Raw genomic sequence first — 14,478 nt, 5'->3', positions numbered from 1 at the left:
TTACCCGTTCATATGGTGGTAAGTTTTGGTCACAAAGATCGCAGTTCTAACTAGACCAATTTGCCTTTTCTAATAATGTTCATGATTCGTGTGTGTGCTCACTAATAGCAAGTGCCACAGAAGTCCCCAAGTTTCATACCATTCTGATGAAGGGAAAAATATTTAAAAAAAATTAAAAAATTCTGTCTAAAATGCCAAGTTAACATATATGGCTTTTATTGTTTTTCACATGCAACCATTTGCCTAATACATGTTTGTCCATGAAAACAAAAGACTATTAGGCATTAAAGTTAATTAGCAATGGATAACAATGATCATCTGTCAGCAGAGTGGTAGATCCTGGAAAGTCCTTGTAGTGCTCCAAGCAAGAGTCTGACTGCTCTGAGCCAGCATGCAAGCTCCTAACCAACTCAAGGTCACTGTGTGTTTGAGCGGCCAGTGCTGCAGGCTTCACAGCTGATTTTCACATTTATGTACACTGGCTGGCTATCGATCCTCGCACACTATTAATTCACTATTCACCATCTCTGCTTCAATAAGAGCTGTCTATCTTCTTACTAACAAGAAATGCCAATGCACGGAAAAAAAGGTGAAGTTTTCACACTCTCAATCCATTTATTTAATGTAAACTTCTGTTTTTGTCTCTGGAAGGTACTGAGAGAGATTTAAATTCTGTTCTTTGTTTTTCATTTCATTCTCTGGCTAGGGGACGAGGTAATAACCAGAGAGGTATGGGGGGGTTCGCTCTCTTTAAAGCACCACGGCATCATGGCCCAAAGCCAGTCTTTTATTGCTCTTTCACTGTTGCCGTGGTAGCAGTTGTGTCCTGGAAGCTCAATCATTTTCTTATCAGGTGCAGCTGTCAGACTTTTTCTTAAAAATGACCAAGAGAAAGAGAAATATACCCAAGGAAAAGAGAGGTAACAGAGACTGTATGGACGCTATTTCTGAGGTGTCAATAGTGTGACCCAGAATATAGCGAGAGACATTTGTTAATGCGCAGCCGTTTCAACGGGAGACCCAGAAACACATTCACATTAGTGCAAGAACTTCGTGAGAGTGCTTGAAAGCTTCGGGGGAAAGCTGTGGTGCGTGAAAACTGTTAGGCAAAAAAGCTCAATTACTGGATGTTTAGTAAATGGATAAACAAATTATGTTGCACAAATAAAGGGGCTTTTTGACAATATTGGTTATTTAGTTAAATTGATTTTATAATTTGGTATTGAATTGGCTTTTACAGTGCCGCCCGAAAACTTGGCATTAACAACAAGCAATTAAATAGCAATGCAAATGTTATTTAACTAATTCCACTGCATTTAACTACAGCTGGCATTTTCATTACATTTAGTTCCATTGTATTGTCTCAATAGTTTTAGAATATATTTAAAAAATATATATATTGCTCAAATTACTCAAATATCAGACAAGCTCTACAAGGAAAATAATAATAAAAATGTGTAAAAAAAAATTTGCACTAATCTTCAGACAAAACCATTCATACATACACAAAATAAAAACTAATAAAAAAATGTTTTTCATATTTTAACATAAAACCCTACATAGAAAGACAAAAAAGAACTTTACCCAACAGTGTACACAACTACTACCTACTCCATGTTTGTACATTAGACAACAACGTTTTAAGAACTGTGTAAAAATGGACATAACCTTAAGATTAAATGTAGCTCAATACTGCCCTCATGAGTTCCTCTGCTAACATCACACCAGGAGACATGTAACGGGTAAATCGATCAACATTTTATTTCTTTAAATACCTCAATATTAAGAAAAACAAGTTCAACATTTTCCAAAATAGTTTATTATAAAATTACATAACTGATATTACATATGCATTTTTATGCCTTTCAGCCTCATTCAGTATATTTACGGTGAGCTCTACAGCAGCCTTGGAATATACAAGCCTTAAGAGATAACGGACGTGATTATTATTTACACTTAATAACATCATCTGGGTTTCTGCAAGTTTTATGAAGATAAATACTTTTCAAGACTTAACAACATTTTAAGACCTTTTTAAGATCAATTAAAGACATTTTGAATATTAAATTGAATAAACAATAACATGATACTTCAATATGGTAATAATAATAAAAAACTCTTACTACTTCTTTGTTCCGAGTTTTGACGGAGCAAAATATTCTTCTAAATCTGTACACTACACATGTGTGCTCATCTTAGACTACGTAAAAACCATAGACAGTAAAGGTAAAAACAGGTGCTCACCAGAGGTGGGTAGTAACGAGTTACATTTACTTCGTTACATTTACTTGAGTAATTTTTCGGGGTAACTAATACTTTTCGGAGTATATTTAAAGATGGGTACTTTATACTCTTACTTGAGTAATTTTTTTGGGAAAAATCGGTACTTTTACTTCGTTACTGTGGGGGACGCCCCTCTCGTTACTTTATCTTAATGCAATAAATGTTATAAATGCTTCAGTTAATTCCAAACGCGCCGTCTACTTTTCTCTGGGCAATGAGCGATGCCCATTCGCGAATGATTCATTCTTTTGAGTCAACTCTGTTCAAAGGCTTGATCAATCCAATTGGCAAACGAGTGAATTGGTTCATGAATCAGTTTGATTGAGTCGTTCAGTTCCATGCTGCACTCGCTGAGCTCTGAAGCGGTTCACTCAGAGTAACGTTTAAGATCATCAGCAGCGTTGAAAACGGGGCTATGGAACTGCACTGAATTGAAAGCAAATCTGCAAAGGCTATTATTTGCTTGTGATGGAGATCCTTGTTAGATGAACGCGTGTGCTGTCTACTGTTTAACAGGTAATAACTTGGGCTACATTCGATTACAGTACACGATACCACTGTGACATTAGTTTGTTGTACGTGTGTGGCTTATAACAGAGCGGAGTCAAGTTGAATGCAGCTTCCAAAAGACAAAAAATAGCCAATTAAGATTTTATTAATTTTAATACAATCACACCGGTGCGTGTACGTTCAGCGAGTCATATCATCAGCTGCTAAATTCAGATCTGTGATCGCTTGCTGGCGCTGAGCCAGAGACAGACGCGTTTTTACAGCGCTGTGCATTAACCAATCACACACGGCTCTGTTGAGCTCTTGAATGCAGTGGCCAATCAGAAGTGTTCCGATGAGTCATCGCTGAAATGTCGGTGCTTCCTTCACTCGCTCACTGACTGAATACCTCTTTTGTCAGAAACAACAAAGTGCAGATGTGTGTACGAATCTATAATTAAGATATTGATTTCACAGTGTTAACAGTTTCAGTGATTTTAATGGGAGTTTCTGAGAGTGATTGAAATCTACACTGTCAGTGAAAATGATCTTTAATAATGTAAATGTTATTTGCTCTCTTTCAGAACAATGAAAGATTAGTAGCAATATTTATATCACATTAACTTTCAATGTTAAATTCACATTTAATATAAAGTCAGTCATATTAAAAATATGTTATGGCATGACACCTATATTTGTTACTTAAGTAAAAAGACAGGGTTTTATAACAAATTACATAAATTGGAGTAAAGGCTGATGAAATATATACATTTACACACACACACACACACATACATTACATACATTTTTTTCTATATAGCCTATCTAAATAAAAAAAGGCTCCGTATATATGACCCAAAGTAACTAGTAACTAACTACTTGAGTAGATTTTTTATCCGATACTCTTTTACTCTTACTCAAGTAACTATTCAAGACTAGTACTTTTACTTTTACTTGAGTAAATATTTCTAGAATTACTTTTACTTTTACTTGAGTAAAGTTTTTGGGTACTCTACCCACCTCTGGTGCTCACTGACGATTTCATCATGACGTCTCGCCTCAACTTACGCTGACGTAACAGAACATGACAATCGACGTGAAACTTCAAAATAAAGGTTTGTAATACAGGTAAAGGTAGAGTTTTATTGCATATTCAAAACAGAAATCAAAGAGATACTAACTGAATGCACGGATATAAATAAAAAATACAATTAATAACAAAACTAGGTAAATAAATAAAAACATCACACATTTGACAAAGGTGTACTTTTTTGGTGCACATATTTCTCACTTTATGTTCTACATCACTCCACAGTCATGACGTAATGTGTGTCTTCAATTCTGATGAGTATCATTGCACTTATTTCAACAATAAATACAGAGACAGGTGGGATTAAAAGACGATGTTGATTTCAAGGTAAATATTGTGGTTTATACAACAAGTATGTAGATAAATGTAATTTTATTATTATTATTATTACGTGTTAAGAATGTTAAGGTAAATGTTTTTTTTTTTAAATAACAGTAGATAAATGTATTGTATTTATAACATTTTATCTAATTCGTCCAGTCAAGCGTTTAATAAATAAATATTTTAGAGTGAGCATCTTTTACCTCAGCAGAGGGTTTGTTTATTCACGGGCAGGCTGGTGTACAGTGCGTGCGCGCGCAAAGGATTGTGGGCTAGTGATGGGAAGTTCGGATCATTTTACCGACTCGGACTTTTGAGTCTCGTTCAGCAAAATGAACGAATCTTTTTTCGAGTCATTTCGTTCATTTCGTTCATTTTAGCAAAATGTTATTAAAATATTAAGTGCTACCTCCTCAACACATCTAGTACTTACGCAAACGTTGATCACACCACAAACAATACAAAAATAAAATGCTATGAGATAAAGAAAAAAAATACTCATTCTTTACCTGGGTCTTCAGTCTGTGATTAGCTCATCTCACCTCTTATCTGACAAGAAGTCCTCGGGTTTAAGTCATTCCTTAATCACGTGACAGCCCCATACGCAAAACTAACGCGGTCTTGAGCCGGAAAGAGAATTGATTAGTTCATCTCATGAGTCTTTCGGGTCGAGTTTGACTCGTTCCTTAATCACGTGACAGCCCCATACGCGAAACCAACGCGGTCTCGAGCCGGAAAGAGAATTGATTAGTTCATCTCATGAGTCTTTCGGGTCGAGTTTGACTCGTTCCTTAATCACGTGACAGCCCCATACGCGAAACCAACGCGGTCTCGAGCCGGAAAGAGAATTGATTAGTTCATCTCATGAGTCTTTCGGGTCGAGTTTGACTCGTTCCTTAATCACGTGACAGCCCCATGCGCTATTTCTGACATTTCTGTCACCGTGTTTTTGTTACTGTTTGTTGAGGATCTGTGGTTTGTTATTATTTTATAAATAAATAAAACCCTGTTATAAATAAAATTTTGATTAATTTGTCTTCTTGACTGTCTATCGGTAAATAAACACTAGGCTATATAATAATATAATAATCCAAGCTTACAATAAAAAGTATTTATAGACTAGTTTGTTCATTTTTACTCCAATTTTGAGTTTGCTGGTATAATAATTGCTTTTCCTAGGCAGACTTGACATATTGGTGTAATATATGTATAAGAAGATTGCCCAAAAAAGGACATAATGACATACATTAAAAGCAAATAACATTTTGAATTGAATTATTAATGTTAAAGACAAATGTTAAAGACATTAAGGTTATGATAACTTCAGCTTTAACAGTTTTAACCCAGCTCAGAGTGAGGAGTTTCAGATCCTGGTACACTGCCAGTGCAGGGCCATGTTTTGGGAAGACTTTGACAAGAGGGTAGCAAGCTTGAGGCCTTCTGCTACCTCTTCTAAGACCTCAGATGCTATGATGGAGATGCGGGCCAACCTTGCAGAGCCACTCTTACCCCGCACATCAGACCCTCTGGCCTGGTGGAGGAGATGTTCACCAGTTTACACAAGCCTTTCTGAAGTCACAAAGACAAGACTTTGCATTGTGGCCACATCCGTGCCATCTGAATTTTTTTTTTCTAAAACTGGGCAGATTATCTCAGATAGAAGAACTCACAGACTCAGCCCATCCAAGGTCAGGGAGCTTGTTTTTTTTTTAATAATGTAAACATGCCTTAAAGCAAGTCCTAAAAATATAGCCACAGTGTGTTATTTATTTTAAAGCTTATTTATTTTTATTTATTTAGAAAAAGACTAGCTTGTTGTGCAATATTTTTGTTGTTGTGATTTTAAAAGGTAATTTGTTATTGTTATAAGGCTCCATAGCTTTAGTATCTCTTAATTTTCATTTATTTTTTATTCAAATGGTTTAAAATTATTTTGTGAATAGCTTGTTGTGCAATATTTAGTTTTTCTTTTTTTTATATTGTACTTTTAAAGTTCATTTGTTAAGGTTATTAGACCCTGTGGCTTTATTATCTTTTAATTTTAATTTCATTTTTAATTATTTACATTTTTATTATTTTAATTTATTTTGGAATAGTTGTCCTCTTTGTTACAAAGCTTTTCTGTAATAAACAATAAACAACTATTCAAAAGTATGTACAGTGTTTTTAATGTTTATAAAGTGTCATATGTTACAAAAGTATGGTTTACACAGACAATCTGATTTAATAACTGCACAACTAAACAAAAACAAACAAACAGACAGAAAAAAAGATCAACATTTTAAGCATAACCAACTCTTTATTTCCACATTCAGTGTTATGGAAAAGTACCACCATGACAGAAATTAAAAACAACAATTTGAAACCAGAAATGCATCACGTTACTGTAAGAGTAAATAATATTTTTTTTTTTTTTTTTTTTTTTTTTTTTTTTTTTTTTATTAACATTTTGTCAAAATACAATTTTAAAACGTAAACCAAGTTGAATCAATATACAGCTTCATAAATCTGATCTTAACAAGAACAAAATAAGAGACAGGAAAAGATCTGAAATAAAATAGAAAAAAAAATAAAATAAATAAATAAAAAACACATAGATACATAATTGAAAAACACTTAGGGGTCTGCATTAAAGTTAAAATAATGAAATAATTTGATTGTTTTGTTTAATTTGTTGTTCTTTTTTTTTAAATTTTCAATGCTGTTCCAATATTTTTTAAGGTCTGTAATTCTGAAATTGTAAAAGGAGGGTTTGCTTCTTTGCCAAATCATTTTGTGCAGATAATATTTAGCTAAAATAATAATTAAGTTAATTACGTATTTTTCATTGGCTAATAAATTTGGCTCAGTGACTATAAGAAGTATTTCAAATTTACTTAGAGAAATATTCTTTTTTATCTTTTGGGAAATAAATCTTTGTAATTGGGACCAAAAGGAAGCTACAATGGGACAATCAACAAAAACATGCTCAATGGTTTCTCCTTCACAGCCACAGAATGTACAAAAGTTACACACAGTTGGAAAAAAAGTACAGATGTTTGCTTTTGAAGGGTAATATCTGTGAACAATTTTGAATAAAACTTCTTTGATTTTATTTACAATAATATACTGGTGAGGTAGCAGGAAGATCATGTTCCATAATTTCTTGTCCAGTAACGTCCATCGGTGTTTACATATAGGAGTACTGGCAGGATCAAGTATGTTTCTAATAAAAGTATTGTTACATCTCTTATCTGTGAGTGGAATGCCAGAAATAGTAGGAGAATCAACTGTTACAGATAGAGAAGTATCTGTCTGTATGCTCTGCGCTAAAGAAACAATACTAACAGGAATAGATTTAATCACCATTTCGAATTCTTCTTGAGATGTATCAATACCATATTTTTCCATGAAGTGCTCACAAGAATAAAAATCATTTTTTGTATTTAGCAGATTGTTTACTGTATACAGATTACTTATAAACCAATTATTCAGAAAGAGTGTTTTGTTTTTGTGTAGTATATATGCATTGTTCCACAGAATACAGTTGTGAGGGGAGAAATTGTGTTTAAAGATAAGATTCCAACATAACAAGGTTTGTTTATGAAAATTGCTTAATTTCACAGGGAGTTTTCCTACCGAAAAAGGACATATCAATAGAAAGTTAAGACCACCAATAGTTTCAAATAAGCTGTTTGGAATAATATTCCACATACTGTTTGGACACTTGAGGAATCTTTTAATCCAGTTGATTTTTATAATTTGGTTAAATGAAGTAAATGTCAGTACATTCAGACCACCTTCAGCCAGAGGGTTTGAAAGAACAGACCTTTTAACCTTGTCAGGCTTATTCTTCCATATAAATTTGAAGAGAATTTTATCTAATTGGGAACAAGTGGATTTTGGAACATCTAGAGATGAGAAAATATAAGCTGCTCTTGACATTCCTTCTGCCTTACTTAACAGAACTCTGCCATATATGGATAGATCTCTGGCAGACCAACAATTAAATTTGGTTTTGATGGTCTGAGTCACCGGGAGCATATTTAGGTCCAGAGTTTCTCTACGATTTCTCGATATTTTAATACCAAGATAAGTTATAGTGTTTTTGAGCGGGATATTACATATTTCAGAATGGCTGCTAGAGTAAATAATACTAATAATAAATAAGTACTACGCACCCATTTTGTAAGGAAAGTTGTAAATGAACTAATTACTCTAGCCAATGTTGTCTCACAGTACAAAAGAACGAAAAACCCGAAGAACCGAAAGATGAACTATTCAATTATCTGCATTCTTTTACTGTCAGTGTCTATGGTTTTAGCGTATGGGTCTGTCACGTGATTAAGGAACGACTCGACCCGAAGACTCATGAGATGAACTAATCAATTCTCTTTCCGGCTCATATTGCATTGGGTTCAACGTATTGGGCTGTCACGTGATTGAGGAACGAGTCAAAAACCCGATAGACTCGAACTATGAACTAATCAATTCTCTTTCCGGCTCATGCTGCATTGGGTTTAATGTATTGGGCTGTCACGTGATTGAGGAACGAGTCAAAAACCCGATAGACTCGAACTATGAACTAATCAATTCTCTTTCCGGCTCATGCTGCATTGGGTTTAATGTATTGGGCTGTCACGTGATTGAGGAACGAGTCAAAAACCCGATAGACTCGAACTATGAACTAATCAATTCTCTTTCCGGCTCAAGACTGCATTGACTGACAGGTGAATTACTACGACTAGAACAGAACCCATAGAATAATGCGCATGCGCGACTGAACGAATCACTCCCCGAGACGACTCGTTCTTCCCGAGTCACATTAAAGATTCGTTCAAAATGAACGAATCGTTCAAGAACGACACATCACTATTGTGGGCTCGGCGCGTATGTTTCCATCATGGCGGCGTCAATTTCGGGATACACTTTTAGTTCTGTGTGTTATCATAGTGCCAACAGCAATTCCGACCACGTAAGTACTCTGTCATCTGCCTTTGAGGGTAAATATTTAAGAGCACGATCGCACAGCGAAGCAACATACAGTTTATTCCATCAAATCAGAATGAATTCATTTCCCGGTGTCATCTTCCTGGTGTGGCTTTAGAGGGCTGTGTGTGAAACCTGCGGAGCTGCCTACACAGACAACCGTGATAACATTCAGATGTTCGATAGAATGTTTTCAAAATTCAGAGTCAGTGGGATTTTTGCAGTATTCTATGACATCTGTAGATGTCATAAGTCGAACAGAGCTGACTCAGTACACGCCTTCGGTGATAAACAGAATGCTCTCTAGATAGGCAGCACACTGAGTTTTGAGACGCTGCCTGACTGACAGCTAGCAAACCCACAAGCCCGAAAGATTTTACAAGCTCGTCAGAAAGTGTCATTGCCGTATATTCACTGTATGATTGCACGCTGTCATAAATGTACACCGCCCAGTAGCGATTGGTGAAAGTAAATCTCGTCGATGTCATCTTATAGGTGTCAAGGTAGTCATAGTAGCTGACTGGCTAACTTGTTTGGGAGCAATAACCGTCAAATGCAAACTTGAATGTCTAATAGACCTTAAATGAAGTGTTCACAAATTGCTTAACATTTTCTAGCCGTTTTTGCTCTTTTGTGTTATTCCCTCTAGTGTACTATTTTCCTCTAGTGTACTAGTTTTGGCATTAGGAAGTAAGTGATCTGTCATTGACCTGGATGCTTCGCATACCGGTAGTTGTGTGCTGGTTAGTCTGCTGTTATGCTTAACCTGTTTTCATTCAGTCAAAGATCTGTTTTCCTTATTGAATATCTTAAATGACAACCATTCTCATTTTGATTGGAGCTTGTCTAATGAACAGACTGTCAGTTTGCATGGTGTTATTATGTGGGCTTTTGATACTAAACTACATTCATAACATAATTTTATTTTAAGAAAAAAAATGTAAATAAAAAAACAAATAATCTGCATTTTCTTTGTGATATGAAACTGAACAAGTAAATAACGATAGAATTTGTGCTGTGTGTGTTCCTGGAGAACCGTGTTTCTGTTCTCTCATTACAGCGGTGTTTGGGAATTTTCAGTTTTTCAGACCTCCTGGTATAAACTTGTCTATTTTGTGACATATATTCTTTGCACGAATTCTGGGTACATTCACCTAATATGAACACTTTTGTTTTGGTATCCGATGAAAATTAGAGGTACAGATTAGGTTTTGTTCGCTTTTTAAATGCATCAAATATCTGTGTTCCCCTTAAAATGGCATTTGCCCTGTTACTTTAGGAAAATATTAATTAACGATATATCTTTGTAATTATTATTATTATTAGTTTGTCAACTTAATAACTAAAACCTAGACTAGCAAACCCTGACTAATTGACATCTTATATATGATCAAGTTGAAATGCTTTTTTTTTTTTTTTAAATAAGCAAAGTACTAAAAAAAGTTTGTACTTTTAGGTTGTTGTTTAACATTTGTATACTTAATGTTTGTTTATTTCATGTTTATTGCTAATAAATTGCTAAATCATTCAAGGGTTTTAAACTATATGTGGACATCCCAGATTTTGAGTTATAATAATATGAATTATTACTTTGTTTTAAAACAATTGCAGGCCCTTTTGTGTTGAAAGTGTCTATTAACTTGTGGTCATAATAACATTCTGTCTTAACTACACTGTCTTTGCCATTGAAATGCCATTTTCTGCCTCTTTTAGGAGGGCTTCCTGCTGGGAGAAGTGAGACAGGAGGAGACTTTAAGCATCAGTGACTCACACATCGGTAGCGCAGAATTCCTCAGTGTAATAGGTAAAACCACGGTTGATTATTTTTTACCGTCCCAAAGCTATACAGACAAAAGTTGACAACCATTTTAGTTTGGTAAACCTGATCATACAAAATATGAAGGCTCAAATCACAGACATAACACATTTCAGAGTGAGGACGTGACGGCCTTCCTGTGCGAGCAGAGAGACTTTATCAGTTCAAGATATGGCTTGATGTAATCTGATCAGTCTCAACCATTCAGTCAGTACTTTAGCAGACTGTTCTGATTGTCAGTAAGCGGATAAACTAACAACTATTCGAGAGAGCCAGCATTATACATCAGTGTAGACCATTTTTTGGCTTAAAAATGCTGGAAATAGCTCCTCTCCAACATTAAGAGATCATGTTTCTGAGTTTGGCACTGCTCCCAGGAACCCTTCATCTCTGATAACTTCACAAAGAATTTCACAAAGGCATTCCACATCAAAAGTGGGATCCGATACTATCTTATATTTGCAGTAAGAGGAGTCATTATGAAGGTTGTGTTGTCCTAGCCTAGCATATGACCATATATTTGAGAGCATGTTTCTTTATCTATTCCAAGCTGTCGGTATGCACATTAATATTTAAATGCAAGTTACTTCCAAAATGTAATACACTGTACTTATTACTGTCTTTTGAAAGTTATTAGTTACATTACAATATTACTGCCTCTGAATTGTAATGCGTTACACTACTTTTGTGTAACTTCTCTGTAATTTTTGGTCATACAGATGATTCGAAACTGCAGTGTGTATTTTTATTTTAGGATGCTCTTTGTCATCTCGGTTTCCTGTAGAGCGGCGCGCCACACAAAAATGAACCAAACTCGTCAGCATATACACTTAGACTTTTCATATTATTAACCTGTTCATTATTTAAGTCAAATATATTTTGCAGATTCATTATTTTTAAATCTAGACTATGATTTAATAAAAACAGATTTTGTTGTGTTAGGTTACTGTTTGTGGCACCAGCGTTTCTTCAGTTACTCGTGCTGTCTCTCGGTGTTGAGAGTTGGATGTCGCACATAGATTGCCTTCTTGTCCTTTTCTCTGATGAACGTGAAGGTGTAGAATACGTCTCTGCAGTCATCTCAAGCATGGAATTCCAGCAGCAGGAAACAGACTAACTATTTTACCCGGGGAATTTTTTTCTCTGGTGCTGTTTTGCGGGGTTGATAAATTCACCTCTGAATTTTGAGTTAAATTATGTTGTGTACAATTCTATATTACCCAAAGTTTTTTAGTAATGCGTTGTATTACTGCGTTACAGCAAATTGCCGTTACTTTTGTGACACGTTACTCCCAACACTGTTGAACAGTCACAGCATACTTTAATGAGATATTAAAAATAATTGATCACTCGCATTCACTTGTTTTTCAGAGGTCCATAATCACGAACCTTGTGCACAACTGTTTAGGTAAGAATGGGTAATTGGATTTAATAGACGCGTTCTTTAATGTTATTATCTGTAAGTTTTAACTGAATAAAAATTCCTTTGTTTGTTTCAGCTTTTATGACTATGCAGGTAATGTCAATGAAGAAAATCTCAACAGAATCCTCAAGGACAGAAGAAAAGTAAGCGGTTATCATGAAATAAATGATTAGCAGGTGCTTTGGCAGGTTCTTTGTCCTTTGGTGTTCGACGTTGTGAGTTAATTCAGCCGATCCCCTTCACAATGTCTCTTCTTGCTGAGCAGAATGTCATCGGCTGGTACCGGTTTCGAAGGAACACTCAACAGCAGATGTCATTCAGGGAGCAGGTGATCCACAAGCAGCTGACCCATATACTTGGCATCCCAGATCTGGTCTTCCTCCTCTTCAGCTTCATCTCCACAGCCAATAGTTCCACACATGCTTTGGAGTATGTGCTCTTCAGGCCCAACAGAAAGTATGTACATACTTGTAAAATCTAATCCTGTTGGGTAAAATAGGATAAAATCATGATTGTGTTTTAACTGTTTAGAGACTTGTCTCTTAGATTGTTATTTCCTAATACCATGCATAATGTTTGCAAATTGTGTGATGTAACTGAGACCATGTTTATGAGTGTTTCTGTTGCAGTTTGGATCTTTATATCAGCAGGTATAACCAGAGGATATCTTTAAGCATCCCAAACCTGGGCAACACCAGTCAACAGGAATATAAAGTCTCATCTGTGCCGAACACCTCCAAGAACTACGCAAGTGTCATTAAAGAACATGGGTGAGGCAACCTGACTGCAATGTTCAGGATGTAGTTAGAGCAAATTATTTAGTTTTTACACTACCATTAAGAAATGTTAATTTAAACAAAAATGCATCAGAATAGTAATATTGTGAAATAATATTAGAATTTCAAACTGTTATATTTGAATATATTTTAAAATGTAATTCATGCATGTGATTGCAAAACTTTTAGCATTATTACTCCAGTCTTCAGTGTCACATGATGCTTTAGAAATGATTCTAATACACTGATTTGGTGCTCAGGAAACATTCCTTAATAATATCAATGTTCACAACAGTAAAGCTGCTCTATTTTTTTTATATTTGATGGTACATTTTTTCTTAATTTATTTAATTTAAACTGGACAGAATGTAAAACAAAAAAGCCAGACTTCTGCTGCAGTAAATACTTGAACAAGTGTTTATTTACATTTTTTATTTAATTATTTATTTACATTTTTAGGACTGAGTTCTTTGATAAGGATGGGGTGATGAAAGATATTCGAGCTATTTTTCAAGTATACAGTGCCCTTCAAGAAAGAGTGCAGGTGAGTTACACTCTTAACTTCAGGAGATGTTGATTCAATACAACACAATTGCTACATGTAAAAATAACATTAAAATGTTTTAAATAAATAATGCTGAGAATGTACTATCTAGGATTTAAGGATTCACGATACTTGATTTTTGCTGATTTTTTTAGATTTTCAACATATTTTGGCTGACAGCCGATTACCGTTATTAATTTCTTTTTGTTTGGAAACATCACCAATTCTCTCCTGTGTAGAGATTATAAACAAATTATGTTCAATTTTAGTTTGTTTTAAACAAAAACTGACTTGTTAGAACTAAATAAACATTATTAAAGCAAGTACATTGAAAGCTTTGAATATAACTATAATAAAATCTGCTGAAATCAGATGCAGTTGTAATATTATTATTTTATCTATAGATTTAACACTTGTAGATGGTCTAAAGCAAAAGAGCTGTAAAAATCACTAGCATACCTTGAGCACATGTGAGTTATCTTTATTTAGTATGACTATGCCGATGTTTACATTTTAAGCCTTATCCGCCGATTGGGATGATGTTTCTATAATGCCATGCATCCCTAAAGAATTTTCTGTCGTCCTGCAGGCAGTGTGTTGTGAAGTGGATCAGAGTGAACGAGTGAGGGAGAAAATCCAAGAAGAAGTGAACAAACTCAAAGAGGAAATCGCTCTCCGGAAACGTAACAGCGCTGAAGAAGAGAGAAGTATGTACTGATGATTCTGCGCATTTAATGCTTGTTTAACAAAAAAGGGAACAACTTCTTT

The 14,478-nt window shown here is 34.9% G+C and overlaps 1 protein-coding gene across 3 annotated transcripts; it reads left to right on the top strand.

The window, feature by feature from the left end:
- Positions 1–9,023: 9,023 nt before the first annotated feature.
- On the top strand, positions 9,024–14,458 carry LOC113077600 (BRISC complex subunit Abraxas 2-like). 3 transcript variants are annotated; one of them, XM_026249906.1, is made up of 8 exons: positions 9,024–9,137; positions 10,865–10,955; positions 12,339–12,375; positions 12,467–12,533; positions 12,656–12,846; positions 13,041–13,160; positions 13,626–13,710; positions 14,300–14,458. In XM_026249906.1, the coding sequence occupies exons 1-8, from the start codon at positions 9,066–9,068 to the stop codon at positions 14,426–14,428; spliced, it is 792 nt and encodes a 263-aa protein (XP_026105691.1). In that variant the 5' UTR covers positions 9,024–9,065; the 3' UTR covers positions 14,429–14,458. The 3 variants fall into 3 exon arrangements, with proteins under 3 accessions (XP_026105691.1, XP_026105690.1, XP_026105688.1); XM_026249905.1 differs by having other exon boundaries at positions 13,038–13,160; XM_026249903.1 differs by having other exon boundaries at positions 13,020–13,160.
- The last annotated feature ends 20 nt before the right edge of the window (positions 14,459–14,478 follow it).

The sequence above is a fragment of the Carassius auratus genome, unplaced genomic scaffold, assembly GCF_003368295.1.
Source record: "Carassius auratus strain Wakin unplaced genomic scaffold, ASM336829v1 scaf_tig00022885, whole genome shotgun sequence".
Classification (NCBI taxonomy): domain Eukaryota; kingdom Metazoa; phylum Chordata; class Actinopteri; order Cypriniformes; family Cyprinidae; genus Carassius; species Carassius auratus.
The sequence above is the reverse complement of the archived record's forward strand: the minus strand, read 5'-3'. Positions and strand labels throughout refer to the sequence as shown.

What these genes read in the sequence shown, in the direction of transcription:
- LOC113077600 (XM_026249903.1), top strand. Translation starts at nt 9,066, where the DNA reads ATGGCGGCGTCAATTTCGGGATACACTTTTAGTTCTGTGTGTTATCAT. An exon ending in CCAACAGCAATTCCGACCAC is followed by an intron (nt 9,138 to 10,864) that starts GTAAGTACTCTG and finishes TGCCTCTTTTAG; the next exon opens with GAGGGCTTCCTGCTGGGAGA. An exon ending in CCCTTCAAGAAAGAGTGCAG is followed by an intron (nt 13,711 to 14,299) that starts GTGAGTTACACT and finishes GTCGTCCTGCAG; the next exon opens with GCAGTGTGTTGTGAAGTGGA.